Source organism: Mauremys reevesii, linkage group 15 (assembly GCF_016161935.1).
Source record: "Mauremys reevesii isolate NIE-2019 linkage group 15, ASM1616193v1, whole genome shotgun sequence".
Lineage (NCBI taxonomy): Eukaryota > Metazoa > Chordata > Testudines > Geoemydidae > Mauremys > Mauremys reevesii.
In genome coordinates this window covers 13,589,158-13,615,837 of record NC_052637.1, presented here as the reverse complement: position 1 = coordinate 13,615,837, position 26,680 = coordinate 13,589,158, and the positions used below count along the sequence as shown (strand labels likewise).

General features: G+C 44.1%; 1 protein-coding gene across 1 annotated transcript; it reads left to right on the top strand.

Annotated features, from left to right (window-relative positions):
• The first annotated feature begins 4,670 nt into the window (after positions 1-4,670).
• Positions 4,671-26,520, top strand: LOC120383092 (olfactory receptor 2M7-like). The gene is made up of 5 exons (XM_039500722.1): positions 4,671-4,676; positions 4,763-4,807; positions 8,572-8,957; positions 25,904-26,039; positions 26,249-26,520. The coding sequence occupies exons 1-5, from the start codon at positions 4,671-4,673 to the stop codon at positions 26,384-26,386; spliced, it is 711 nt and encodes a 236-aa protein (XP_039356656.1). The 3' UTR covers positions 26,387-26,520.
• The last annotated feature ends 160 nt before the right edge of the window (positions 26,521-26,680 follow it).

The window sequence follows — 26,680 nt, the reverse complement described above, 5'->3', positions numbered from 1 at the left end:
ATTCTGTCTCCCGCTTCCAGAGCCAACAAGTCCAGCCCTTGCAGATCCTATCAGCCACGCCAGCATTCCCAAAATGGGAGGAGAGGCAGAATTGGAAGGCTGCAGTCAGCAGTACATGCCTTGATCTCCAGTCTGGGAGCAATGCTTCTTCTGCACTTCCTTAGAATGCCCCGAGGCAAATTTACACATGAGGCTTCTCCTGGGATGGGATAAGTCGCACTGCGTCCCACCTTGTTCAGGGTTGTGCCTCTGTTGCAGTCTGTCCACCATCTTTGACCCTGATTATGGTCATTCCATGATCAACATGGATGGAATCAGGAGTGATGTGTAGAGATATCACCTATCCCTTGAATATATTGTTAATTACTATAGTCATTTCTAATGTGCAAGGTTAAAATCTGAATCAGACATGCCAAACCCATGGAAAAAATGCAGAAATTGGGCTTGTTTTTGGCTTAATTGACTTGTGAGTTGCTTATTGGCTAGTTTTGGGATTTTAGCTTGTTGTTTGTTTGGCTTGTAACTTGTTGCTTCTTTTTTTTTTTGATCGGCTCCTAGCAAGCAGGAGCAAGGGGGGCAAGCAGGGGCAAGGGGCAAGCAGGGGTGCACAGTGGGCCCACTACTGTCCCAGACTGCACATCGTGGGGATCTAGTCACATAGAGCGTTGGGGTTCTTAGGGATTGGCTTTTTTTGTCCTTGTTTTGAAATGGGATTAACTTGATTTTTGGCTTATTGTGAAAGTCAGGGTGCTTATTTACCATGTGAAAGTTTGCAACTGTGATCTGAATCTGTTCTCCTCTCAGTGACACAGCAAGAAACTCGCACCCTTCTCTGTTTACCCAAAATAGTGCCTATGTCCTCCCCTGCTCATCCCCGGCTGAGGAATAAAACCTGGAATGTTTAAATAAGATCATCAAACTATGGCAAGACTCTCTCGGAAATTTAGGGGAATCCTTTCTCTCTTCTGTAGTTACTGAAGCACCCTCCTGGAAGATTGACAAATAAGGGTAAAAGCGCTATTTCCTGATCCTTCTGACTGAGAATACCTGTAATAGTGATATTGGAGCATCACTCTGTTGTATCAAGGGAACCCTTTGGTCAAATGACCCCAAATTAGAGGGATACTCAGGGAAGTTAAAACAAAGTTACTGCAGGTATGATGTTAAAGTCCATTAAGATGCATTAAACAGCAGTGTGGACACGCTCATTCAGAAGTAAAGTAGCGTTAGTTCACTGTAGCTTAATCTGCTTTTGTTTTAACACATTTTGGAAGGCTACTAGGTATCACTGAGTAACCTTTAGTTTGCATTAACAAAGTTTTAGGGCATTTAATATCAGTCCAGGTTCTCTGTATATATGGTAAGTATAGAGAAAAATCAAGAAAGTTCAATATAGATATGCTCAAAGAATGTGGGACAGCCACATTTTATAAATATAATTACATTCCTTAATAAACGTTAAAACCTAGCTCTAATTAAGTGGTTTTCATACCTATATCTCAAAGTCAGTAAATATTATTAACCACATGATACAGATAAGGACACTGAGTTCCTGGGATGTGATGTGAGAGAGCCAGGAATAGAATCTAGCTCAAATTCTTCCAGGGTGTTCCCCTTACACAGAAGGCATGCTTCAAAGAGATGCATTTCTGCTAGCAGTTTGTATAGTATAATTTTACAAGTCACAAAACTCTTTATGAGTCACCAAAATCTAGCCCTCCAGTTTGACCCAGTTCCTAAATTTGTTGTTCTGTATCTTCCCTATCTCTGTTTTGGATACTAGGATTTCAGGTACTGGAAGGTACCTACCTATATTTCCCCATATCTTATTTTGAATTCTAAATTCCAAGTGCTGATGAGACATAAAACTACTCTCTCACAGTTCTTGATACAAAGGATTCCTGCATCTTTACTTGGACAAGTTTCCTGTTTTCTAATGTCAAAGCTGACTTCAGCTTTGCAAAGTGTTGTTGGGATTACATAACTTGATGAACAGAATTGTAGGAAGAGCATAATTCATTTAGTTAATGTAACTTCCCAACACTTTATTTATATATAAATGTTAATACCATGCACATAATACCTATTAGTATGGTGTACACCAGGGGTAGGCAACCTACGGCACACATGCCAAAGGCGGCACGCAAGCTGATTTTCGGTGGCACTCACACTGCCCGGGTCCTGGCCACTGGTCCAGGGGGCTCTGCATTTTAATTTAATTTTAAATGAAGATTCTTAAAATTTTAAAAACCTTATTTACTTTACATAAAACAATAGTTTAGTTATATATTATAGACTTATAGAAAGAGACCTTCTAAAAACATTAAAATATATTACTGACACACGAAACCTTAAATTAGAGTGAAAATGAAGACTCAGCGCACCACTTCTGAAAGGTTGCCGATCCCTGGTGTACACTATGCCTAACATACATGTGTTGACTAATACAAGGTAGCATTGGAGTATCTCAACTGCACATTAGTAAAGGCTTTCAAGAGGAAATATGGTCCAGTATTTAGGGCACCAGCATATACTGTAAGAGCTCTAAATTCAAATCTTTGATCTGCTCTAGCCTTCCTGTGTGACATATACAAGTCCCTTCAGCTCGCTGTATATCAGTTCCCCATCTGTAAAGTGAAAATAATAGTATTTCCCTTCCTCTGAGGGATGCTATGAGGATCAATATATTAAAGATGGTGAGTTGCTCAGATAATGTGGAACTTATCTGCATCTTAGACAGATAGATTTTTCCCTGGGGACAGCAAAAGTATGGTCTATAACCCACTTAAATCCTGCTTCAAACTCAAAATAGCCTGGCTCTCTGGGGAGTGGTAAATTTCACTCACAAGTGCCACATTGACCATAAAAGTCTTTCCTGGAAGCTTTTGTATTTCTTTTTTACTGTCTCTCCAGCCCTTTAACTTTACCCAGTGAAACTTCCCAGAGTGACGAGTTACTACAGGTCTCAAAACCAATGACTAATGAAACCCAGTGCAACTTTCTTCCCTTTAGCAACAACTGACAATAGAACAGGGAACCAACTGAAGCCGGTGGAGCTGAGCCTGCTTTGGTCAGAGTTGAATTTAGTTCCTGAGGTTTTTGCTCTTCAAGTGCTCTATTTATGAAGTAAATGCCAACAGTCATTACATTTACTTCAATGGGACTAGTCATGTAAGTATTGTTAAACAAGTATTAACATCACCTCACTGCAGGCCTGTGCACCGCTGGAGTAGCACTCAGTCCTGCAAAACAGGGCTTAAGGGGTTACATAACAATCCACCATGTGCTGGGGTGAATTTCCAGTGTGCAGAGAATGGGTTCTACAGATAGGGTGGACTGGAGACTGGGGTACAAAATGCTCAGTAGCACTATCCCCTTCCAAAACCCTATTGGGATATTTTCTAAGACTGTAAGGAGGAAGGAACAGAGAGGTTAATGGGGGAACAGGCAATGTGGGAACTGCTGATAACCCAGTGGAGCCTGGCTTTCAACATTGGGGTAAGTGGATAAAGCTGAGAAGTATTCTGAAGAATCTGCATGGATGACTCTGGTCTCTACAGAGAGCTAATGTCCAAGCAAGAAGCAGCTAATTGGAGGCGTCCGAATTCTACCCATCTCCCAACATCCATGTGAATCTCCAGAGATCTGTGAATTGGGCATATCTGTGTGTGGTTGGGTGAGAGCAGACCCCTCTACTGACTCTGAAAAAGAGGGCCAACTCCACTCCCTTCTTTTGAGGTCTCTGAACCCCATATGATCTCATGGCAGAAAAATGCAAAGGACCACAAGCAGAAACTTATCAAGTTTCAAAGCACGTGCATGGGGGAGGGGGAAACAGCTCAGGACTACATTTCCTCCTGTAACTGAAACTTAATTAAAGACTTGGTAGAGTATTCCCCAAAGCCTGGTAAAGTTTAGATACATATTTCCCCTTAGATTGTTAATTTTGATCTACTGGGGTGATGTAATGTTTCCAACCTTAACTCAAACTATTTAAATATTGTACTTTCTTCCACCAGTTATTGTTCCTTTTTCTTCAATAAGGAATTGACTGGGGTAGCTTTAGACCTAGGTTAGAGAGACTTATTTAAAGTGTCTCATGCAATATTTTTAGTTAGCGATTACAGACTGCAGTTATTGCAGATTGGGGTTTCAACTTGACATTTTTAACCTATTTTTAAAAAATCATTACTTTTTTCATTATTATTATTATTTATTGGTGAGAGAAGGCATGAATATTTATGGTATTATTTATTTTTTTTCAGTATAAATGGACAACATGTCCTAAAGATTTTTAACTAATTTTCTCCCTTAGAATAATATTATTGCCCTATGCTAAAGGAATGCCATGTTAATTGGAGTGCTCATTACATGTGCCTATTATAAAACAGTATTTTCACATTTCTCCAACAGTAAATATAAAGGTGACAAAGAAGAGATTTATGTGGCTTGCTTATTTATTTACTTTTTGCAACCATTTTCAGTTCATAAATGTGTGTTGGTTATGAATGACCATATGCCGGAATTATGGGGAGACAAATACATTCTAAGAATATAATAGAATGCAGTACAATACAACAACAGTTTGCTTTAAAACAAAGAGCGGCATTTTTCCAAAAGAGGTGAACATTCTCTCCTTTCTAGATTACTCACACAACAAGATGGGATAGATGGAGGTAAGCAGTCACTGTCTTCTTACGTTTCTAGGTTATATGTGTTCAAACTTTCAAGGCTTTGGCAGTTGTTTTGTTCTTTTGAACAGCACCATTCTTGTACAGAAAATTTCTCACATCAGACTAGCAGAGGTGTAAGTATACAATTTTTTTTATCAAAAGACATTTTCAAGTAATTATTTTCATGATGATGATGATGATGTAGCATACACATAACCTCAGAGATATACCCATTATGTTTTTGAACATTCAATATTTTTAATTATATCATTAAAATTAGAAATGCTACATAGAATAAATTAATCATTATAATTATCATTAATTGTAGTAGCAACTGATTACATATAGGGTCTTAAAAGATATTCAATACATATAGACTACTTTTTATGATCGCATATCATGCATTTTAATTTCTCATTCATTTGAAATCTGGTCCTGATGAAGGGAACACAGTGGAATTTATATGCCTTACAATTCTGCTTCTTATAGCCAGTCTGTGCTATTATTATCTGCCTGTGTTGAAGGAGGGGCACACAGAATGCTGTTCCAGCTCCCGAAAAGTGACGGAATGGCATTCCACATGAGTCGAGCGTTGCTTCATTACTGTCTTGTCTGAAAACTCTCTCCTCGTATTTCTAATCCAAGTGGACTCCTGGCCTCGCACCCCCATGTACTTTTTCCTCAGTCAATTGCCATTCATGGGTATCTATCAAACCCTAGTCATTGTCCCTAAAATGGATAGGCTTCCAGTCTAATCACAGCTCTTTAAGAAAAAAGAATTTTGTGCCCAATTTTTTCATTTTCATTCAGGCATTTGGGGTGTTTTCACCCCTTTTTGGTATTTCTTTTTATACCTTCCAAATTTCAATCAGAGCGCCATTTTGAATCAAAAAGTCTAAACAAAATGTTTCAAATTTTTTTCAGTGCGAGATTTCAAAATGAACCAGTCAGAATGAAATGGTCAAAACAAAATGTTTTCACTCTTTTATATTTTTTTTCCAGCTGAAATATCAGACCTTCCAAAATGCATTTCTTAGTGAAGACATTTCATAAAAAAGTCACCCAGCTCTCTCTATTGCAGGGTTTTATCAGAAATGACAGGGGTTAAACAAGTCGTTTGCTTGGCAGAAGGCTTTTTGCTGCTCTGTCAGTTAACCCAGCTGGGACATTTCCTAGTACGATACAAGCCAGTGAGCGAGTCATAATTTCTCCAGTAGGAAGAGAAAAATTCTTTGTGATTTAGCAGTTCATGTTTTAATTTTTATGGCTGCACTTTCTATCCTTGTTGTAATGGAAGCACTTTTCTTGGGGCACTAAGAGGATTTTCTGTTTTATATATAGCCAGTAGAATTATTCTGAACAGAAATATTTTTGGGGTAAGAGGAGGTGGTTAAAATGACCGTATAAAAATTAAAATGTTTTCTTTTTTGCTAAAAATTCAGTGGCATTTTAATTGAAATATTTATTGACATCTTTATCAAAAACATTGTACTACTAGTTATCAAAACATTTTGTTTGCATGACACCAGCTTTTAACACTTCTAATAATGTTTTCAATACATAGTGAAATTTTCTTTGCAACAGTGGTAAAATTAAAATATTTTCATATAAATGTTCATGTTTTTGTCCTGCTCCAGCCTTACATTTTGTTGTTTGTTTATTTGTTTTCTTTATTTAATGGACCAAGCCTCACATTTGCAAATATTACCTCTGATTATAAGTGCCTCAATTTTTGGGTGTCCAATGTACTGAGTCTGGATTTTTCATATATGTTGAGCACCCAACTCTCCAAAGTTCAGTTGCTTTTAAAGTATCTCAATTTAAGCCCCTCTAATTGAGACACTAAAAAATTGAGCTCATGGAAAAATTTCTGTCAAAACTGTTTTTGATGGACAACAATTTTTAGAGAAAAAAGTTTTGATTTGTTGTCAAAAGACTAAATACTTCAAAACAAAATATTTCAAACAGAAAGCAAAATAGATCAGATAATACCAGTTTTCAAGTCAAATATTTCTTTTTTTCACTGAAAATTTTCTGTATTCATATTTTCAAAGAAAAATCAAAATTATTTGTGGAAAATTTAGATGATTTCTTTTCCATTTTGGCCAAATTTTACTGCATGAAAAAACCCCGCACTTTTCAAAAAGTCACTGTCAGTTTTGAAAACCTGGCGATTTGCTCATCAACTGGAAATATTCATTGTGTGAATATTTTCACTGTATTCACACCTTAAATATATATTTTCTCTAGGAAAATTCCCAGCAGTGAATATGATCCGGGAGCCAGATTTCCTGTTTTTAGAATTGATTTATAAAAGGTATTGTAAGATGTTTGGGGCAGGGACTGTTTCTTATCATCAATGGTCATGTCTACGCAATCTGTGGCAGGAAGCTTCCCAGCCCGGGTCAACAGACGCGGGCTACTGGGGATTGTGCTCTAAAAATAGCTGTGTAGACAGTGCTTTGAAGTTGTGGCTCAGGCTGGAACTCAAACAAGGAAATCCAGCCCCCCACACAGGCTTCCGACCTCAAGCCCCAGCCCCACCTGCAATGTCTTCACAACTATTTTTAGCATAGTAACATAAGCCCTGCAAGTCTAAGTCTGTCAGCCTGGGCTAGGAGGCTCGCTGCCACGGGCTGCATAGACCTATCCTGTACGTGCATTGCCTAGCACAAAAAGACCATGATTTTAGTAGATTGTCTAGGTGCGATTATAAATAAATAAATAAATAACTTGTAATTATTCTCATTATTATATCATGTGACTCAGGTTGAGCTGCAGTCATTGGTCACTTTAGAAAATCTTTCCTTTGAGGCAGGTTCTCAGAGATTTTGAGCATCGGGTATTTCCCAGTGACTTCAGTTGGACTTATGGATGCTTATAACATGGGAAAGTCAGGCTCAAAAGTGCCTCTGGCCTTATTTATAAATTGCACTGTTTTAACTTGAACTTGATTTAAAGGCTGGTTTAGTTGAACTGGGACAAAAATGTCGGGTGGACTTCAGCTGGTCAGAAATGATCTGTTGAAACATTTTTTTCCCAATGGAAGATGGCTTTTTGAATGAAGGAAAATTCCCATTTTCATCTCAACTATGCTGTCCCCAGAGAAATTTCAGTGAAAATTTTCAAGGAAAGTGGGAAAACAATCTTTGTTGTTAATTTTTTATAGCAGAAAAAAATATATTCACAACAATCTACAAGTCTGGAGACTATTCGTTCAATTTAAACCAAGCTTATATTGCTTTAGTTATAGTTGATACCTTGCAGACTAGAGTTAAATTGACATAAAATTGTTTTAAATCAGATTAAAATTGTCCACACTGAGATTTACATCACTTTATCTAGATGATTGTAAAATCACACTTTTAGTTCAACCATGGCAGCTTTATCTATAGAAAAGACCTGAAGCTAAATACCTTAATGTTGAGATGTCCAAAACGACATGTTATTTAAAAAACAAACAAACTTTAGCCTCAGGCCTGGGCTACGGAACTCAGGGGTATGAAAAGTCCCCAACCCTGAGCGATATAACTATGCCAACCTCACCCTAGCACTGACACAGCTAGCCTGATGGAAGAATACTTCTGTCAACCCCACTACTATTGATCAGAGAGATGGTTTCCTACACCATCGGAAATACTCCTTCTGTAAGTGTAGACTGCATCAACACTTCCAGACAATGCCGGCATAGCTACATCTGCCTGTGGTGTAGACATACTCTAAAAAAAACCACAACTTCCCGGGAAGTGAGAGAATGTTCATGTTAACCAAGATATTTGGCATTTCTTCCATCAAAGGGAAAAGCTGACTAGTGTATCAGACTCTGTCAGTGTTACCCCTACACACGTGTGCATATTCCACACATTTTTTGTTCTAATCTCTCTTCTTGTGCCATCAGGCCAAATCAAATGAAGAGGAAGTGGAGAGGACTAACACAACATTGCCAACAGAATTTATCCTGCTGGGGCTCTTTAACCAAACAGAGTCGCACACCTTCCTTGTGGCCATGATTTTACTTGCCTTCATTACGGCCTTGTCAGGGAATAGTCTCCTCATATTTCTAATCCAAACGGATTCCAGCCTTCACAGCCCCATGTATTTTTTCCTCAGTCACTTGGCCTTCATGGATATCTGTCAGATCCTGATTGTTGTCCCCAAAATGGCAATGGACTCCCTGATCCCAGGGAACACCATTTCAATAGTTGGATGTGGGACCCAGATATTTCTCACGATGACCATGGGAGGAGCGGTGTGCCTCCTTCTGGCAGTCATGTCATATGACAGGTATGTGGCGATATGCAATCCCTTGCAATACCATATCCGCATGAGGAAGAGAACCTGTCTAAGCATGGCAGCTGGCGTCTGGTTTGGAGCATCTCTAGATGCCTTGATTCACACAGTTTTTATTCTGCAACTGCCCTACTGTGGCTCAAAAGAGATCAACCACTTCTTCTGTGAGATCCCAGCCCTGCTGAAATTGTCCTGCTCTGACACCTCCACTTATGAGATGGTCCTCTTTGTGTCCGGCATTGTACTGCTCCTCATCCCTTCCTCGATTATACTGTCTTCTTATACATGCATCCTCTCTTCGGTGCTGAGGATTAGCTCAGTCAAAGGAAAGCAGAAGGCACTAGCCACTTGTTCCTCACATTTGACCGTGGTGGGGCTATTCTATGGAGCAGCCATCTTCATGTACATGAGACCCACTTCCTACCACTCATCGCAGCAAGACAAGATGGTGTCTATGTTTTACACCATTGTCACCCCAGTGCTGAATCCCCTCATCTACAGCCTAAGAAACAGGGATGTTTTAGGAGCCCTAAGAAAATTGTTTGGGAAATGCAGGATCTGTCAGAAACTTTGATAATGAAATGTCATTGACTGTTGTGTCCTAGGTTTGATAACTTACTATTTGGCCACAGACTGGGTTTCCTAAAAGATTTAGTTGTAGGGCAAATTTTTCAAAATTCCTTAAATGCCCAAGTTTCATTGAAAATCAGTGTGTCTGAGGCTTTTAAGTTTCTAAAGCACATTTGGCATTTTTGCACATGTGGCTAGATTCACAAGGGGCACCTAACTGGCCGTTAGCTGCCTGAGTCCACCATTGAATTCACAAAACCACTGCTCAGCTGCTGCCTTGCCTTGGAGGCACCTCAATTCCCTAAGCCCCAGATTTGTAAAGGCGTTTGGGCATTGCTGCACTCAGCATTGCATCCCTTACCTGATGGAGGAGCTGAAATCCCATTTTCAAAATGGAGAGTACTTTGAAAATGAGATTCAGGCTCCAACTCTTGAATTCCTTTTTAAATCTGGGCCAAATTGATTTAGGAGCCTAAATTCTACTGACTGTAAATAGGATTTTGGCTCTTAAGGACATGGGCCCTTAGGAGCCAAAATCCTATTGACTGCTGAGATATGCCCTTAGGAGCCAAAATCCCATGGACAGTTGATGGGATTTAGGCCCCATAAATCAGTTAGGCATTGAGACACTGAGCACAACAATGGTGAAATACCTTTAAAAAACCAGGCCTACGTACCTGAGTTTCTACTGATATAGTCCTCTAAACACCTACGTTTCTGTACATGGGCATGCACCTATGTCCTAGTGGCAGAGAGCGGCTCAGCACCTAGCTCTTACTGAAGCCCCCATGGGATTCACAGTTGTGTAGGGATTCTTTGAGCACACCTAGCCAGTATGGAGGAGGTTGTTCCCCCACTTATACCCAACAGTTCATTGTTTAGGGCACTCATCTGGGATGTGGGAGACCTGGATTCCAGCACCTGCTCCATATTAAGCAGAATAGGGATTTGTGCACAGGTCTCCTAGATCCCCGGTGAGTGCTCTAACCACTGGGCTATTGAGATAATCACCCCTCTGCTCCTCCTTGGTTTATCGTGAGAAAGGCTCAATCTGGCCTAGGCGCCTAACTCCAGGAGAGGGTTCATGGCTGTGAATCCCCAACAGAGACAGTGTGTCCCTCCGCCACAGACAGGGCTTCGAGACATTTCTTACTGGCTCACTTAGGCAGCTCCCTTCGCAGAGTGCTGCCTTCTGTGGGTCACTTTTAAGACACCTTACTCATGTAGCTCAGAGCTGTGATTTCTGTTAGGTGGCAGGGCAGCAAGAAGTGAGGTTTTGTAATGCTCATCATTGTAACAGTTAAGCCCCACCCCTTGTTAATCTAGTCCCTAATGTGTTCTACTTTTATAGTGTTTCAAACCAGATTTTATGTGCATCGCTCAAAATAGAGCTGAAAAGGGGACTATAAATGTGCAAAGGCCTCATACCGGCGCTCTGCAGAAGGCTGAATTTCTCCCACAGGAAGTAGGCCCAGTGCTAAGAAGGGAACATTGTTAATATTCACTCTTCAGAGTGTGACGCCACTTTGGGCCTGATTCTCCCCCCACATTGGTTTTAAACTGGTTTAGGTCCATTGAGAGCAGAGGTGTTACCCTTGGTTTTAATTGGTGTGTAGAAGGGTTTGGTCGGGTTCGTCCCTCTCTGGGGCGGCGGGGAACCAGACTGCCTCACTACATCCATCGGGTTATTTCTCGGGAACTAGCCTGGCTGCGGGGCTTCAGACCATGGCAACGGTAGAGGCCAACAAACAGCTCTATTCCTCAGACCCAGGCCCTAGAGCAGGGCGGGGCAGTTGAGAGTCTTTTGCTCAGGCCCTTAGGCAGGGGCTGAGCAAACAGTTTAACACAGGCCCTAGCCCTGGGTCAGGGTGGGGCAGTGGAGACTCTATGACTCAGGCCCTTACACAGGGGCTGAGCAAACAAATGAATTCAGGAAGCACAGGCCCTGGCTCCAAAGAGCCTGGGGAGAGGGGGAGACTGCCACCCCCACGTTGGGTGGCAAGGAGGACGCAGACCCTCCCACTCCACTGCATCCCAGCCCAGGGCCCTGGCAGTGGCAAATGGCCTGCTGCTGTGTCAGTGGGGATCCTGGCAGCAACACACCGACATTGGCTCTGGGTGTGCTACAGCCAGACTAGGGTCAGCTGCCCCTGGGCTACTTCCTACCTCCCCCTCTAGAGGTACCTGCATCTGGATTGTGTCCTCCACGGAATCAAGCACCATGGGCTCCTCAGGGTACTCGGTGAGCGGTAGGCTTGGCAGCTCCTCTGGGTAACTTGCCGCAGACAGACTTAACAGCTTCCCCAGGTCTGGTTGGCATCAGGCCTCAGCTGGTCTGGCCAGTCCTCAGGGTGGTCGCAGGCTGCAGGAGTCTCCCCGCCAGGAGCTAGGACACAGGCATCTGGCTTCTCCACTGGCCGGGGCTCTAGTGAGCTCTGGGGTTGGGCTTTTGTACTTCTTGTCCTGTGTCCTGACCTCTGGGGGGTGGGCACAAGCTCCACTGGCTCCACCCATTTTGGCATCTGGAGGGGCTCGTCCCTCTTTGGGGCAGCGAGGAACCAGACCACCTCATTACATGGTGCAAAGTATGTTCTTTGCATTCTCTCTTTAGCAGCTCTAGTTATGTAAAGTAGGAAGTAACTATTAATCCAGCCTGCGTGTAAATGTTATGTAAAATAAATTAATATGATTGATTAGAGAATCATAGAAATGTAGGGCTGGAAGGGACCTGGATAGATCAGCTAGTTCATCCTTCTGCACTGAGGCAGGAACAAATGGACCTAGATAATTTCTGACAGACATTTAACAATACTTAAAAACTTGTCAATGGAATATCAAGATAAATGGAAGGCTTCCTTAGTTTAAATTCAGATGAAGACTGCACGGGAGGAAGTAAAAAGGACATGGGGTTTAATCACTTATTTTGTTATGAATGGAAGAAATGGGGATTCAAGACTTCTGAATGGTAGAAAAGTTTTACTAATTCAAAATTGACTGGAAAAATGAAAGAATTGTTCAATGAACAAATAGGTTAAGATAGAGATTGAAAATGAACTGGTAAATAATATAATCCTCTCATTCATCAATCATATTTACAGTTTGTCAGTCACTGTAAATATTTAGGCATCAGTATTCAGTGAAATGATGCAATGATTTTTCAAAGCCACAGCCTCTACCTTCAACTTCCCAATAACCACACAAATAAAGTAAAATGCATGAGCCGGTTGGGAAGATTCATTCCACATGTAGCATTAGTCCATCTATTTTTGGGTGGTAATTTATTATATTAAATTTCTACTCAGTGTCAATGCACTGGGCCATATTATCATCACAATACACAAAACTGAAACCATGGATGTTATGGGTCATATTTTCCTTCATCATGCTTGTTGGTGCATCATGGGTCATATTCATTGCTGGCATAGTATATTCACTGATGTCGATGTGGTTATCTCAGGTTTGAATTTGCCCATAAGGATGTATTGAATTTGCCCCACATGCGTTTGGTGGAGGTCTGACTATCTTCCCCCAATTTCTGAATTGCTAGATGAGAGAGGCACATCCCTGTTACCTAGACTCGAGCACCTATGTTCATGAGAGGATCAGGGCTCAGCACACCCCACTCCTTGGCATCTCTCATTGGCTTGCTAAGGCGGCTCCCTAGCTAGCATGCTGCCTTTAATGGATTCCATTCTAAGGCACCTATCACTCTCCATTCACTGTACAGAGATCCTGTAGCTCAGGCTTTGTGGATCCCAGTGTTGTTCCCATGATTTTCTAGGTGCACTTGTGGACCTGGGCAGAAAGATAAACACATTATAGTTGTTTAACTATCAGATACTATGGTAATGGGGACCATATAAGTACTACAGACAGATGGGTATGCCCCTGTCTAGATGGACATCACAATTATGGCTCTTAACTCACTTAAATCCCACTTCAAGCTCGAAACAGCCTTGTGCTGACTCTCTGCTTTCACTCTTAAGGGGCCCCATTGACCATAAAAAAATGTTTGGAAGCTTTTTGATTTCTTCTCTTCTGTGTCTCAAGAGCTATAACTTCACCCACTGAAATTTAACAGAGCAACCAGTTACTACAGGTCTCAAAAGCAATTACTGATGATGTCTAGTGCAACTTTCTTCTAGTTAGTAACAGTTAATGGTGAACGATGAAACATGGAACAAACTGAAGCCAGCTTTCATCATAACTGAATTTAGTTGAAGACATTTTTGCCCCTAAACTGTTTTTCTTTGTGGAGTAACTTTGGTCAAGGCTAGTCCCATTCATTTCAATAGGACTAGTCATGTAAGAAAAGATAAACAAATGTTAACATCATGTTTCTGCAGAGAGTCAAGAAAAAGGCTGTTCACCACTGGAATAACACTCAGTGCTACAAAACCGGGCTTAATGGGTACATAACAGTCGGCCTGGTGCAGAGGGAGGGTGAATTTCTGCTCTGCAGAGGATGGGTTCCACACATGGTTTACTGGAGACTAGGATACAAAATGCTCAGTAGCATCATCCCTTTGCAAAACCCTATTGGGATATTTTCAAAGACTATAAGGGGGAAGGGACAGAGAGATTAGTGGGGGCAACAGATAATGTGAGAGCTGGTGATAGCCCAATGGAGCATGGCTTTCAAAGTGTGGGGTACGTGGATAAAGCTGAGAAGTATTCTGAAGTCAGGAGGTGTCTACATGGATGACCCTGGGCTCTATAGAGAGCTAATGTCCAAGCAAGAAACAGCTAAATGAATGCTCTTGGACTCCACCCATCTCTCAAGATCCATGTGAATCTCCAGAGATCTGTGAATTGAGTGCGTGGGTGAGTGTGTGGTTGGGTGAGAGCATAATCCTCGACTGACTCTGGAAAGGAGAGCCAACTCCACTCCCTTCTTTTGGGGTCTCTGAACCCAGTCCGATCTCATGACAGAAGAATGGAAAGAACCACAAGCAGAAACTTGCAGAGTTTCAAAACATGTGCATGGGGGGAAAATCAGGGCTACATTTCCTCTTGTAACTGTAACTTAATTAAGGACTTGGGAAAGGATTCCACAAAGTCTGGTAAAGTTTAGATACATATTTCCCCTTAGAGTGTTAATTTTGAGCTGATGTAATGGTCCCAACCTTGACTCAAACCATTGAAATAATGTACTTTCTTCCACCAGTTACTGTTCCTTTTTCTTTACTAAGAAACTGACTGGGGTAGCTTTAGACCTAGGTTAGAGAGACTTATTTAAAGTGTCTCATGCAGTATTTTTGGTTACTGATTACAGACTATAGTTCTTACAGATTAGGGTTTTCCAAGTGGCATTTTTTAACCTGTTTTAAAAAAATCATTAAATGCTTTTTCAGCCTTCAGGCATGAATATTTATGCCTTAACATTTTTAAACTAAATGAATCCCTGAGAATAATATTACTGCCCTATATTAAATGAATGCAACATTAATTAGACTGAGCACTCTATGTACCTATTATTATGAATTATTTTGACTTTCTCAGCAGTAAATGTAAAAGTAGCAAAGAATACTTACATCAATTGCTTATTTATGTACTTGTTGAAATCATTTTCAGCTCATAAATGTGTGTTGGTTATGAATGACCATATACCACAGTGATGGGGAGACAGAAAGATTCTAATGTGGAAGTAGAGCAAGAACTGACAGGGATTTGAAGGGGATTTCAATGCAAATAGTCTCATCTGTGAGCAAGAGACAGGCTAGCTGTAACCCTAATGTGAGATTTGTAGAAGCGAGGATTGTGTGAGGCGAATGGGAAAGAACTGTGTGAGAAGTTGTTGCGACCTTGTGTTAGATATGGAATGTAGACTGTAGTCTAAATAGAAGTGAGAAAAATAAGATGTCAAGATGACCTATGTATAAACAAAAGGCAGCTGTTGCTTATTATTGTATGTAACAAAAGGTATAAATGCTTGCTGTAATTGTTTACCTGGAGAGAGACCTGCCTAGGAGCGGGAAACCCTGTGTCCTAGTGCACTCTCTCCATCTGTGCAATTGCTTGAGAATAAAGTATCTGACTTTGCTGCACCCAACCAGAAAGTGAGAACTGTGTTTTTCTCCGACACTAAGAATATACCAGTGCAGAACTATAAAACACACAGTTTGATTTCAAACAAACAGAAGCATTTTTCCAAAAAAGGTAAAAATTCTTTCCTTTCTAGATTGCTCCCAGAACAAGATGGGATAGGTGGAGGTAAGCAGTCACTGTCTTCTTGTGTTTCTAGGTTACATGTGTTCAGTTTTTCAAAACTTTGGTTGCCTTTTTTTATTTTTAAAAGCATAATTACTATACATAAAATGTCTTACAACAAGATAGCAGAGAAACAAGTGTATATATATTTTCAGTCACTATTTTAAATAACAATAATCATTAATAATAACAGATCACACATATAATCTGACAGATTCATTTTCTTTTTAAACATTCATTTATAAAAATAATAAAAGCAGATTCCCAAAATTGAACAATTACATAGATTATAATTTCCATTAGCCATAGTAGCAAGGTTTTTTTTACATATGAGGCACTTTTTAGTGCTGGATATCAGATACAAAAACTTCAGGACCAGACTTCAAAGAGAAACTGCTGAGCTCCAGTTCATCTGCAAATTTGACACCATCAGCTCAGGATTAAACAAAGACTGTGAATGGCTTGCCAATTACAGAACCAGTTTCTCCTCCCTTGGTTTTCACACCTCAACTGCCAGAACAGGGCCTCATCCTCCCTGATTGAACTAACCTCGTTATCTCTAGCTTGCTTCTTGCTTGCATATATAAACCTGCCCCTGGAAATTTCCACCACTTGCATCTGAAGAAGTGGGTATTCACCCACGAAAGCTCATGCTGCAGAACGTCTGTTAGTCTATAAGGTGCCACAGGATTCTTTGTTGCTTTTACAGATCCAGACTAACACGGCTACCCCTCTGATACCAGATACATAGATTACTTTTTATAATATTAGATCATACATTTTAGCTTTTAATACACTTGAAATTGCACCCTGATGGAGGGAACACAGTGGATTTTATACACTTCACAATTTTGCATCTTGCAACCAGCTCGTACTATAAGTATCAGCCTGTGTTGAAGAAGAGGCTGTGTAAAAGCCCTGATCCTGCAAAAGCATATACAGCTGCTGCATTTACACACTGTGAGGAGTCCCATTGACTTCCATGAGTCTGTTCAAACGTGTAAAGTTTCTCTTCTTGTTTTCAATCATCTAAGGCCAACATTTACAAATATTGCCTCAAGTTTTGGATGCCTCCAGTTTTGGATGCCCAGTATAATGCATGTGTTAGAGGCCTGATTTCAGAATGATCTGACTCACTTGCCTTCTGAAACACAAGTTTCTTTAGAAGTGTTTCAAATCTGGCACTGGTAAACTGAGGCACTTAAAGTCATAAATCCCTTTTGAAAGCCTTAGCCAGCTGGCCATTGTCACTGTGCAAACCCTTTTTGCATGGGTGGTGCATGAACTGCCTGTTCAGGGAGGCTACCCCCAGCCCCACTCCTTCTGAAAGAGGCCCTGCCCCTCACCTGCCCCTCTCCTGCCCCTTACACAAATACCTGCTGGAGCCCAGACCGCCCCCACTGTGGCCACGAGCCCCACCCTAACTCCAGCCTCAGGCTCCCAAGTGCCCCCAGTCCCAGAGCACCAGGTGGACGGTGTGGCCCCAGTGCCCCCAACCTCAGTATCCCCAGCCTCGGAGCACCAGGCTGCATGAGCACCAGCTCCAGCTCCATCCCCCTCACCTTGAGTCCTGGCTGCAGGCCAGCCTGCCCTAGCCCCAGCCCCAGCCCTGGTCATGGGGGAAGAGCAGGAAGCAGGATGGGGTCTGGGGGCAGAGCATGGTCTGTTTGGGGATGCTCAGCCTCCCTCGCCACCCATGCATTTTTACACCCTCAGATATCTTTCGTCAGAAGAAATTTCAAGCGGAATGAGAGAGCAATGAGCAGCATTTGCAATATTTAAAACTTATGTATACAAGGAATTCACCTTAGGGGGGTTGTTAGCTCTTTGGGGCGTAGACTGCATGTGACTGTGTAACCCACAGGGACTCTGATTTTGGTGGAGGCATCTAGGTTCCATTGCGATACTGTTATGCTGAAAGGTTCTAACGCCTTGCCTAATAGGGGTCATTGATGTATAGTCAGTTGCTCAGCCACACTTTGGTTCATTATGAAATATATCCAAGAGACCAAATAACCAATGGCGGCTAAGATCCCTCTAAGCTGTGCGGTCGTGCAGCAGCCACACAGGCACTCAGGTCTGCGGTAGGGAGAGATTCCTCTCCCCCAGCGCTGGACCCAACCTAGCCCAGCCACGGATCTGCTGCAGCTCCTCCCCTGGCCCCAACTCAGGCTGGCCTGGACCTGCCACAGCTGGGAGAGATGTGCCTCTCCAGCAGCCACAGCCCTGAAGTTGCCGGGGCAGGGAGAGGCATCCCTCCATAGGCCAGGTGCTGCTTGCAGGGAGAGAGCACTTGCGGAGTCCTCTCTCCCTGCCATATCCCCAGGGCAGCCTGTACCTCAGACCTGTCATTCCCAGCCCCACCCTGGAGCCCACACCCTCAGCTGGAGCCCTTACCCCCTGCATCTCAACTCCCTACCCCAGCCCCGAGCCCATCATCCCCAGACCCGGCCCGGAGCCCTGACCTCCCCACACCCCAATCTTCTGCCCCAGCCTTGAGTCCCTTATCTCTGCCCCTACCCCAGAGCCCACATCCCCAGCCAGAGCCCTCACCCCCCCTGCACCCAAACCCTCTGTTCTAGCCCTCAGCACCCTCCCACACTCCAAGCCCCTTGGCCCCATACCCACCGCACATCACCTCCATATTGGTGCACATAACAAAATTCATTCCGCACATGGGTGGGAAAAATTAGAGGGAACACTGAATGGCAGTCAGGTTTATTGCTTTAATTCAATAACAATATAGAAGAGAAAGGTTTAATATGATACCAGTCTATGGGAAACCATCTTATGCAGTGTTGATACACTGACCTTACAAAGAAGGTGTGCTCCCAAAATTACACCCATAAATCTATCGTTTTCTACGAGTAAAAGGTACCGTGTAGATAATCTGAAACTAGATTTAATCAATCATATTTCTACTTTGTTTTTCTGGTACATTTGGGAACTTTCCTCTGCATTCCCCCCCCCCCCCCCCACACACACACACAGTTTGGGCACCTCTGGGCTAATGCAAGGTGTTATGGCATACTTAGCATAAGTGAACAGAATTGTAGCAAAGGTATAAGCCAATTTAGGTTAGATAGAATCATAGAAGGTTAGAGTTGGAAGGGACTTCAGGAGGTTATAGTCAGGGGCGGCTCTAGAAATCAGGCTGCCCCAAGCAGCGCGGTGCGCTGCGCCGCCCTTCCCCGGTCCTGCGGCGGGTCCTCTCTTCCCGCGGCTCCGGTTAAGCTCCCGCAGGCATGCCTGCGGCAGGTCAACCGGAGCCCCGGAGGAGCGGACCTGCCGCAGGCATGACTGCGGCGAGTGCCATGGTCCCGCGGCTCCGGTTGACCGGCCGCGGGCATGCCTGCGGGAGCTCAACCGGGGACCCGCCGCAGTCATGCCTGCGTAGGTCCGCGGTGGACCTCCCGCAGGCATGACTGCGGCAGGTCCGCCAGCCCAGCCTCCCGCCCCGGCGGCAGGACGCCTACATTTTGCCGCCCTAGGCACCAGCTTGTTTTGCTGGTGCCTAGAGCCGCCCCTGGTTATAGTCCAACCCCCTGCTCAAAGCAGGACAATCCCCAGACAGTATTTTACCCCAGTTCCCTATATAGAACCCTCAAGGATTGATTTTACAGTCTTGGGTTTAGCAGGCCAATGCTCAAACCCCTGAGCTATCCCTCCCCATCTGCTATACTGTCTGTGCTTAATGGTATTGGTGCTTAATGCATACTAACAGATCTATGGGGTGGATTAATATATATATATATATATATATATATATATATATATATATATATATATATATATATATATATATACTGCTAGCCAGGATACAGTGGTCAACAATTTGTATTACCATAGTGCCTAAGGGTTTACATTCATAAATTAAATCGTGTCTTGTGTTACTAATGCTCACATTTTCCTTCCTTTTTTAGATCATTTATTTTTCAGTGACATTAATGAAGGCCATAGTCCTCGCTGGTGCTGGGAACAAAACTACATTGTTATCACTGGAGTTATGCCTTCTTATGCCAGATTATAGTTTATCCATAGGCGTGTGTGTCTCACTTTCAGCAAACAGGTGCCAATACCTTTTGCCAAGATCTGTGAACATAAACATGCCACACCTTACCTCTACCTGTAGCAGCTAGTTTGTTTCCCCTGGATCTGTTTATAAAATCCCATTGATACCTGCCGTGTTACACCCATAATCGCTGTCATTACAGCATAGAGTGTCAAACATTATTAAGGCAGTATCTCTATACAATAAATTCATTTGACTTTCATTGTGGCAGCACATGTGAGTAAGTCAGATTAAAAGAGAGGACGTGCTAACTGCCATCTGTTAGTGTCTCTAAAGCACCTTTTGCCCTAATATCTTGGTTTTGTACATTGCCATTGGGAACAGTCTCTAAGGCAGTCAGTTTTACCCTCTCGTTCATGCGGGAGTGGGTTATACCTGGAACTGGTTTGGGTGGATGATATTTATAATATTGTTTTGTAAAATGTTCTCCAAAATTGAGATTCTGGAGGTTTCTTTTTTGATAGTGGTGGGAGAGGAAGACGACAGGTAGAGAGACACATGCATGAAGGAAATAACCAGTTCTACGATTGGTTGGGTTTAAAAAAAAAATTAAACAAAACATCTGCATATTTTACCTGATTTCTTTCTGCAGTTCTGCAGTAGTAAAATAAAAACTGGCCAAGTTCAGTTTTTCCTTGCCCTGTCCATCTGGCTCTTTGCTCTTGAGGTTATTCAAGTTATTCATAGAATTTAATGCCTAAGGGGACTCAAATAAGCATCTGGTCCAGTGGTTCTCAACCTATGGGCTGCTTGTGGCCCAGTCAGGACACAACTGCGACCCATGTGACATCCTCAGGGCCATACCTGTCATAGGGGGTATAATATAATAGGCCATGGCCCCACCCACGCTCCACCCTGAGGCCCTGTCTTCACTCCCCTTATGCTCCAAAGCCAGCGGGGTCTCAGCTTGGGCTTGCCAGCATCCGAGGGGGGCTTGGGCCAGTGCCTGGGCCAACTGGGGGTCTGTCTTGGGGGTCAGGTTGGGCAGCGTCCCAGCATCCCAGGGCTCAGGTGAGGCCAGTGTCCCAGGACTCAGTGCGGTCAGCAAGGCTGGGGCTGGCCAGCTGGTGGTCCGGGGCTCGGGGCGGCTGTGGTGGGTGGGCTAGCGCTCAGGTCGGTTCGGCCAGGGCTCCTCTAGACAATGGGGGGGGCGCCTCAGGGCTCTGGCGGGTAAAAGGGGTGGGGTAGGGGAGGGGCATTGGGTGGAAGGGGCAGGGCCAGGGGGCTAGCCTCCCCGAAGGGAGGAGGTTCATGCACTGCCCATGATACAAGTAGCATATATAGTGTGTGGATGCATCCCACATAACACATAGAGAGCTGCCTATGTGGCCCACAATGATCAGTAGGTTGAGAACCACTGATCTAGTCTAACCCCCAGTATATCGCAGGACACGAAGTTCCCCTTGTGGTTTGGGGTTGTGTTTATTACTTCAGAGCTAAAGTTTCCTGGAACGATTGTCATTTGTATTAAAATCCTGGTTAGGGCCTCTGGGAACTACTGGAAGACAAGTTATAACTGCTTGGGTTCCAACCTTAGTTTAGAGCGTCACACAAGCCCATTAAGAGGGGCTGTGTCACTCTGCCCTCTACCCTTGGATGCCTCAGAATGTTTTGCTGTTGTAGCTGCCAACTTGGGTCACTCACCATCAGCCTGCCAGTATGCCGGTCACATCCTGGGTGTCTGTGTATAGCCACAACCCTGGTCCAGCAACTCTAAACCCAGCAGCCTGTCCGCAACACAGCAGACACATTCTTGCTTCCAGCAGCCTTTGTTACCACTTGCAGAGTGACCCCAACACATTCCCAATCCCAGATTTTCCCCAAAGATGTGTATTCTGCACTGTCCAGCCAGGCTCTAGGCATTTTGTCGCCCCAAGCACGGCAGGCAGGCTGCCTTCGGCGGCTTGCCTGCAGAGGGTCCGCTGGTCCCATGGCTTCGGTGGACCTCCCACAGGCGTGCCTCTGAAGGTCCTCCAAAGCCGCGGGACCAGCGGACCCTCCGCAAGCAAGCCACCAAGGGCAGCCTACCTGCTGCCCTCACAGAGCCGGCAGAGCACCTCCCTCGGCTTGCCGCCCTGAGCACGCGTTTGGCGTGCTGGGGCCTGGAGCAGCCCCTGTGTCCAGCCCTCTCCTGGATAGTCGAGGTATATTCAGTCCCCTCTGTAAGGGGATCGACATACAGCAGTTGGCTACCTGAAATGGAGTTACCCAAACAATTCACAACCCAGGATTCGTTTTGATTGAAGAATAAAATAAGTTTATTTAAGTATAAAGAGAGAGATTTTAAGTGAGTACAAGTTGTGATGTTTCACTCCATATTCTTTATGAAAATATGCTTATGATATGAATATGACATAACTGAGAATCATAGACTACCAGGGTTGGAAGGGACCTCAGGAGGTCATCTAGTCCAACCCCCTGCTCAAAGCAGGGCCAATCCCCAACTAAATCATCCCAGACAGAGCTTTGTCAAGCCTGACCTTAAAAACCTCTAAGGAAGGAGATTCAACCACCTCCCTAGATAACCCATTCCAGGTTACTTTATGATATACTTTATGCAAGATGGCTCATGTGAGAAATCATTGGAAAGGTTATGATTTACTGAATGTTATTGTCCAATTTGTATGCCTGTATCATTTCTGTATCTGAAGTTAGGAATATTAACTATGTATCTGTATTTCAAATGTGTTACTTTGGGTGTCACTCCCAACCAGCCCTTCAGGAAACAATGAAAAAGCCAGATGGGGCTGATGGGCCATTAGCAGAGACAATGGACTGTTAAGAGCTTATTCTTCCTGGGGATGCTGGAGGCAGCCTATGAGCAAAGTCTGCCACAGCCATGTAGAGATGTGGGCCTGAGTCACCTGGTATTGGATACCCTTCCTCCCATTTTGGAATGCCACTCAGGGCCGGCTTTAGCCAGTGCAGGCCCGATTCGTGGGGCATGTACTCTCCCGGCAGCACTTCGGATTTCCGCGCTCTGGCGGTGGAAGCGGGGCCGCCGGGTAGCGGGGCTCCGGCAGCGGGAGCGGGGCAGCCGCACTTGCCACTCTCGGGCCGGGGGACTGGGGCCACAGGGTTGCGGGGCTCCGGCCGAGGTAGCAGGGCCACTGGGCTCTGGTGGGGAGAGCGGAGCTGAGGGGTTGCGGGGCTCCGGCCGGGGTAGCGGGGCCAGGGGACTTGCCGAGCTGCATCAGGGAGAGGCTCCAGTTGGGAGAGTGAGGTTGCGGGGCTCTGGCCAGGAAGCGGGGCTGCTGGTCTGCGGGGATCCGGCCGGGTTAGCGGGGCCACCGGACTTGCCGCGCTCGGCCGGGGGAGTAGGACCGTGGGGTTGCGGGGCTCCGGTTGAAGGAGCGGGACTGCGGGGTTGCGGGGCTCCGGCCGGGGTAGCGGGGCCACGGGACTTGCTGCGCTCTGGCCTGGGGAGCGGGACCGCAGGGTTGCGGGGCTCTGGCCAGGGATTCAGGACCTCGGGGTTGCAGGGCTCTGGCCGGGAGAGCGGGGTTGCGGGGCTCCGGCCGGGGGAGCAGGGCCAAAAGGCAAACACTGACATTAACATTGTTTCAGTCTCTGTGTTACCTGACGTTGTGTATTCAGTGTCACCATAGAAGGGAAGGGCTCTGCATAGATGGAAATTTGCCTGGGCATCAGTAGAAAATGTTAAGTAAAATTTGCTTTAAAAATTAAACCTGGCGCTTTGCCATCTTGTGTCATCATTTTTATTTCTTAGCTTTCAGCTATTTAAGTGAACTCTAAAACTTTCAGACTGACTGTTTACTATCTGACATTGTATCTCTCTAATCTCCTTCATAACCATCACTGACTTTTTTCCATTTTAGTATCAGAGACAGTGAGAAAAATAGCAAATAAAGGTGCATGACTCTCTTTCTATCTCTATAGAGAATGATAGATATACATGCATCTGTCTCACATAGAGAGATGTGATGTATTCCCTGCAGCCAGGGCCGGCTTTAGGAAGTGCAGGGCCCAATTCGAACAGTTTTGAAGGGCCCCCAGCAGGGATGACTAAAAAAAACCCAAAAACACATGTAAAAAAACATGTGGGGCTTGTACTCACTGGACATTGCTCTGAGTCTTCGGCAGCACTTTGGCGACGGGTCCTTCACTCGCTCCAGGTCCTCGGCGGCACTGAAGGACCCGCCTCTGAAGACCCAGAGCAAGCGAAGGATCCACCGCCGAAGTGCTGCCAAAGACCCAGAGCGCTGCCAGGTGAGTAAAAATTAAAAAGGTGTCTCTGGCCAGGGAAGGGATTCTCACTGGGTGTGGGGCCCTCTTAGGCGCAGGGCCTGATTCAGGGGAATTGATGGACTAGGCCTAAAGCCGGCCCCAATGCCAGTGGTTTTCCAGTAGAAGACAAAGGGTTCCTGCCTTACGCAAGAGCTATATAAGGCAGGGGAGTGACATCATCATGGTTCTCCTCTGCCTCCCCACCCAAAGAGACATTGAAAAAACACCTGGAAGCAAAAACCGAACTCGGGGGAGAAGGGTTGAACCCAAGCTGGAAGGGTGCCTAGATTATGAGTAATAATACCTGAGATCTCAAGAGGGAGACCAGTGCAGCTGCCTTTCAAGACTTTCTGTAATCTGCCTGCAACACCTTATCTAGGGTGAGAAATACTACTTGTAACCGATTTCGTTAGTGAAGACTCCTCGTTAGCTTAGTTTGCATGTTTGATTTCATTTGCTTAGTAATCTACTTTGTTCTGTCTGTTATCTCTTATATTAACTTAAAATCCATCTTTGGTAGTTAATAAACTTATTTCTTATTTATAATAAAACCCAGTTTATGCAATTTCTAACCAGGGGGTGGGGGAAGAAGTGTGCACATCTCTCTTCACATTGAGGAAGAGGGCGGATTTTTATGAGCTTGCGCTGTGCAGATTTTTCTATACAGCGCAGGACAGTATTATTTTGGGTTTATCTCCAAAAAAGGGGTGTGAAGGTGAGTGCTGGGGGAGTCCTCTCACACAGAGCTGACTTCAGTCTCTGTCTGCAGTGGGGTGTGGCCCTACCTGTGTATGTGTGTTGTGTGTTCCTGGTCCAAAATGCGCTCCTCCTCATCTGGCTGGAGAAAGAGGAGAGAGAAACACTGGAGAGAGAGAAGGAGAACTTGTCCCAGCTTTGCCACCAAGAGGCTACCCTGACCAAAATGATAACAGAGTTGGTGAAGAAGTACAAGCAGCAGGAAGCATAATTGCTGAAGGATGGTGGGGTGGGGGAGATGGGAGGGAGACATTAAAGGCTGGCAGCTGAAGCAAGACACATTCAGGCTTTTTATAAGGCATAACATTTTAACAGTGAGAGAATAAACCCTGGAATAATTCACCTAAGGATGTGGTAGATTGTACATCACTGAGAGTCTTTCAGTCAAGACTGGATAGCTCTTCCTAAAAGATCTTCTTTAACTCAGCCATAAGTTATGGGCTAGAGACTGGGTATAACTGGCTGAAACTCTCTAGCCTGGGCTATGCAGGAGGTCAGACAAGATGATTAAAATGGTCCCTTCTGGCCTTATAATCTATGAAGAATTGGTGAGGAAAGAAAAAGCTGCTGTCTCTGTGTCTTTATCTAAACCACTGATTTAGCATATAGAATCATAGGACTGGAAAGGACCTCAAGAGGTCATCTAGCCCAGTCCCCTGCACTCACGGCAGGACTAAGTATTATCTAGACCATACTGACTATCCGCCCTCTAATGGATTGTCCCAAAAGAGGATAACAGCCTACAGCTGCTTCAGGTGAATGGAGTTACTCCTTCAGCTCAACGCATAGAGTTCTGTATGGCTAGATCTAAGGCTCCATGCTAGGTTGGGAGTGTCACTGCTGGGTGATCCCATTTAGTGCCTCCCTAGACACGAGTGGGGTGATATGGGTATGAAAACCTAGGTAGCTAAGAAAGCCTCTTATGTTAAAGGTGAGCTGCTAAGGAGACAGTGGAGGGGAGGCAGAGTGTGGTTGTGCCTATTTGTTTTTCTTCTTTATGGTGGAGAACAGAGGCCTGAGAGATGTCATTTTAAATAAAGTTAATTTTCTTTACATCCTGGGTTATTTATATCTCTGCTCCCAGATGCTCCCTATCAGAAGCAATCAATCAAAATTCTAAAGAGAGGGGAACGTACAGATCACCAGAAAAGGAAGCACAAGGATGCACTTTCAAATGGAAACTGAGTCCAGTAAATCCAGGGATCAAAAGTTCATTAGAGGTAAGGAATGGCCTACTGTGGTTACTGGGTGTCATTGTTTTAAGGGCAACCTTCAAAGAGGGGGGGAAAGTGGCTGTTTGAGTGTGTGTGTGGATGGTGCTTTCCGCCTAGTGGGCCCTACTGTTCTATTGTTCCCCTATTTAGTAGTAGTAAAAAAGAAGTCTTTTACATTTAAATATTCAGGCTTGTCCACTCTGTTTTTCCTATAGGTGACTGGAGAACTGCTATCGAAATATTGTGCAAGTGACATATGGGGAGGCTATTTCTCCTCACATCATTTACAATTATTTGTGCTTTTTTTAACCTTGTTTTATTGCTTTGCAACCCCGTTCAACTCAAACACCTGATGAGCAGTTGAGAGAAAAGCTTTCACTGATGAATATTTGTCACCCCTACTTCTTTAATTAATGTTCCCCATTCACATCTTGGAGCCAGTAAAAATTTCTCACTTTGATCATCCTAATTTTTGTTTGTTTTTTAAAACCAGACCTTTTGGGGGAAAGGCAAAAAGTTTCCATCGTAAAGAAGGACCAAAAATACAAATAAAAATGGCACAAGATTATTTTCCTTTGCTTTCAAAGACGCTTTGAAGAATGTTCTAACTCAGGTGAATTTTTGGCTACAAATGTATAAAAATCACA

Excerpts from the sequence above, each read along its gene's own strand:
- LOC120383092 (XM_039500722.1), top strand. Across the intron at positions 8,958-25,903 it reads GCAGTCATGTCATATGACAG|ATGCTCCCTATCAGAAGCAA; the intron begins GTATGTGGCGAT and ends CTCTGCTCCCAG. Across the intron at positions 26,040-26,248 it reads GGATCAAAAGTTCATTAGAG|GTGACTGGAGAACTGCTATC; the intron begins GTAAGGAATGGC and ends TTTTTCCTATAG.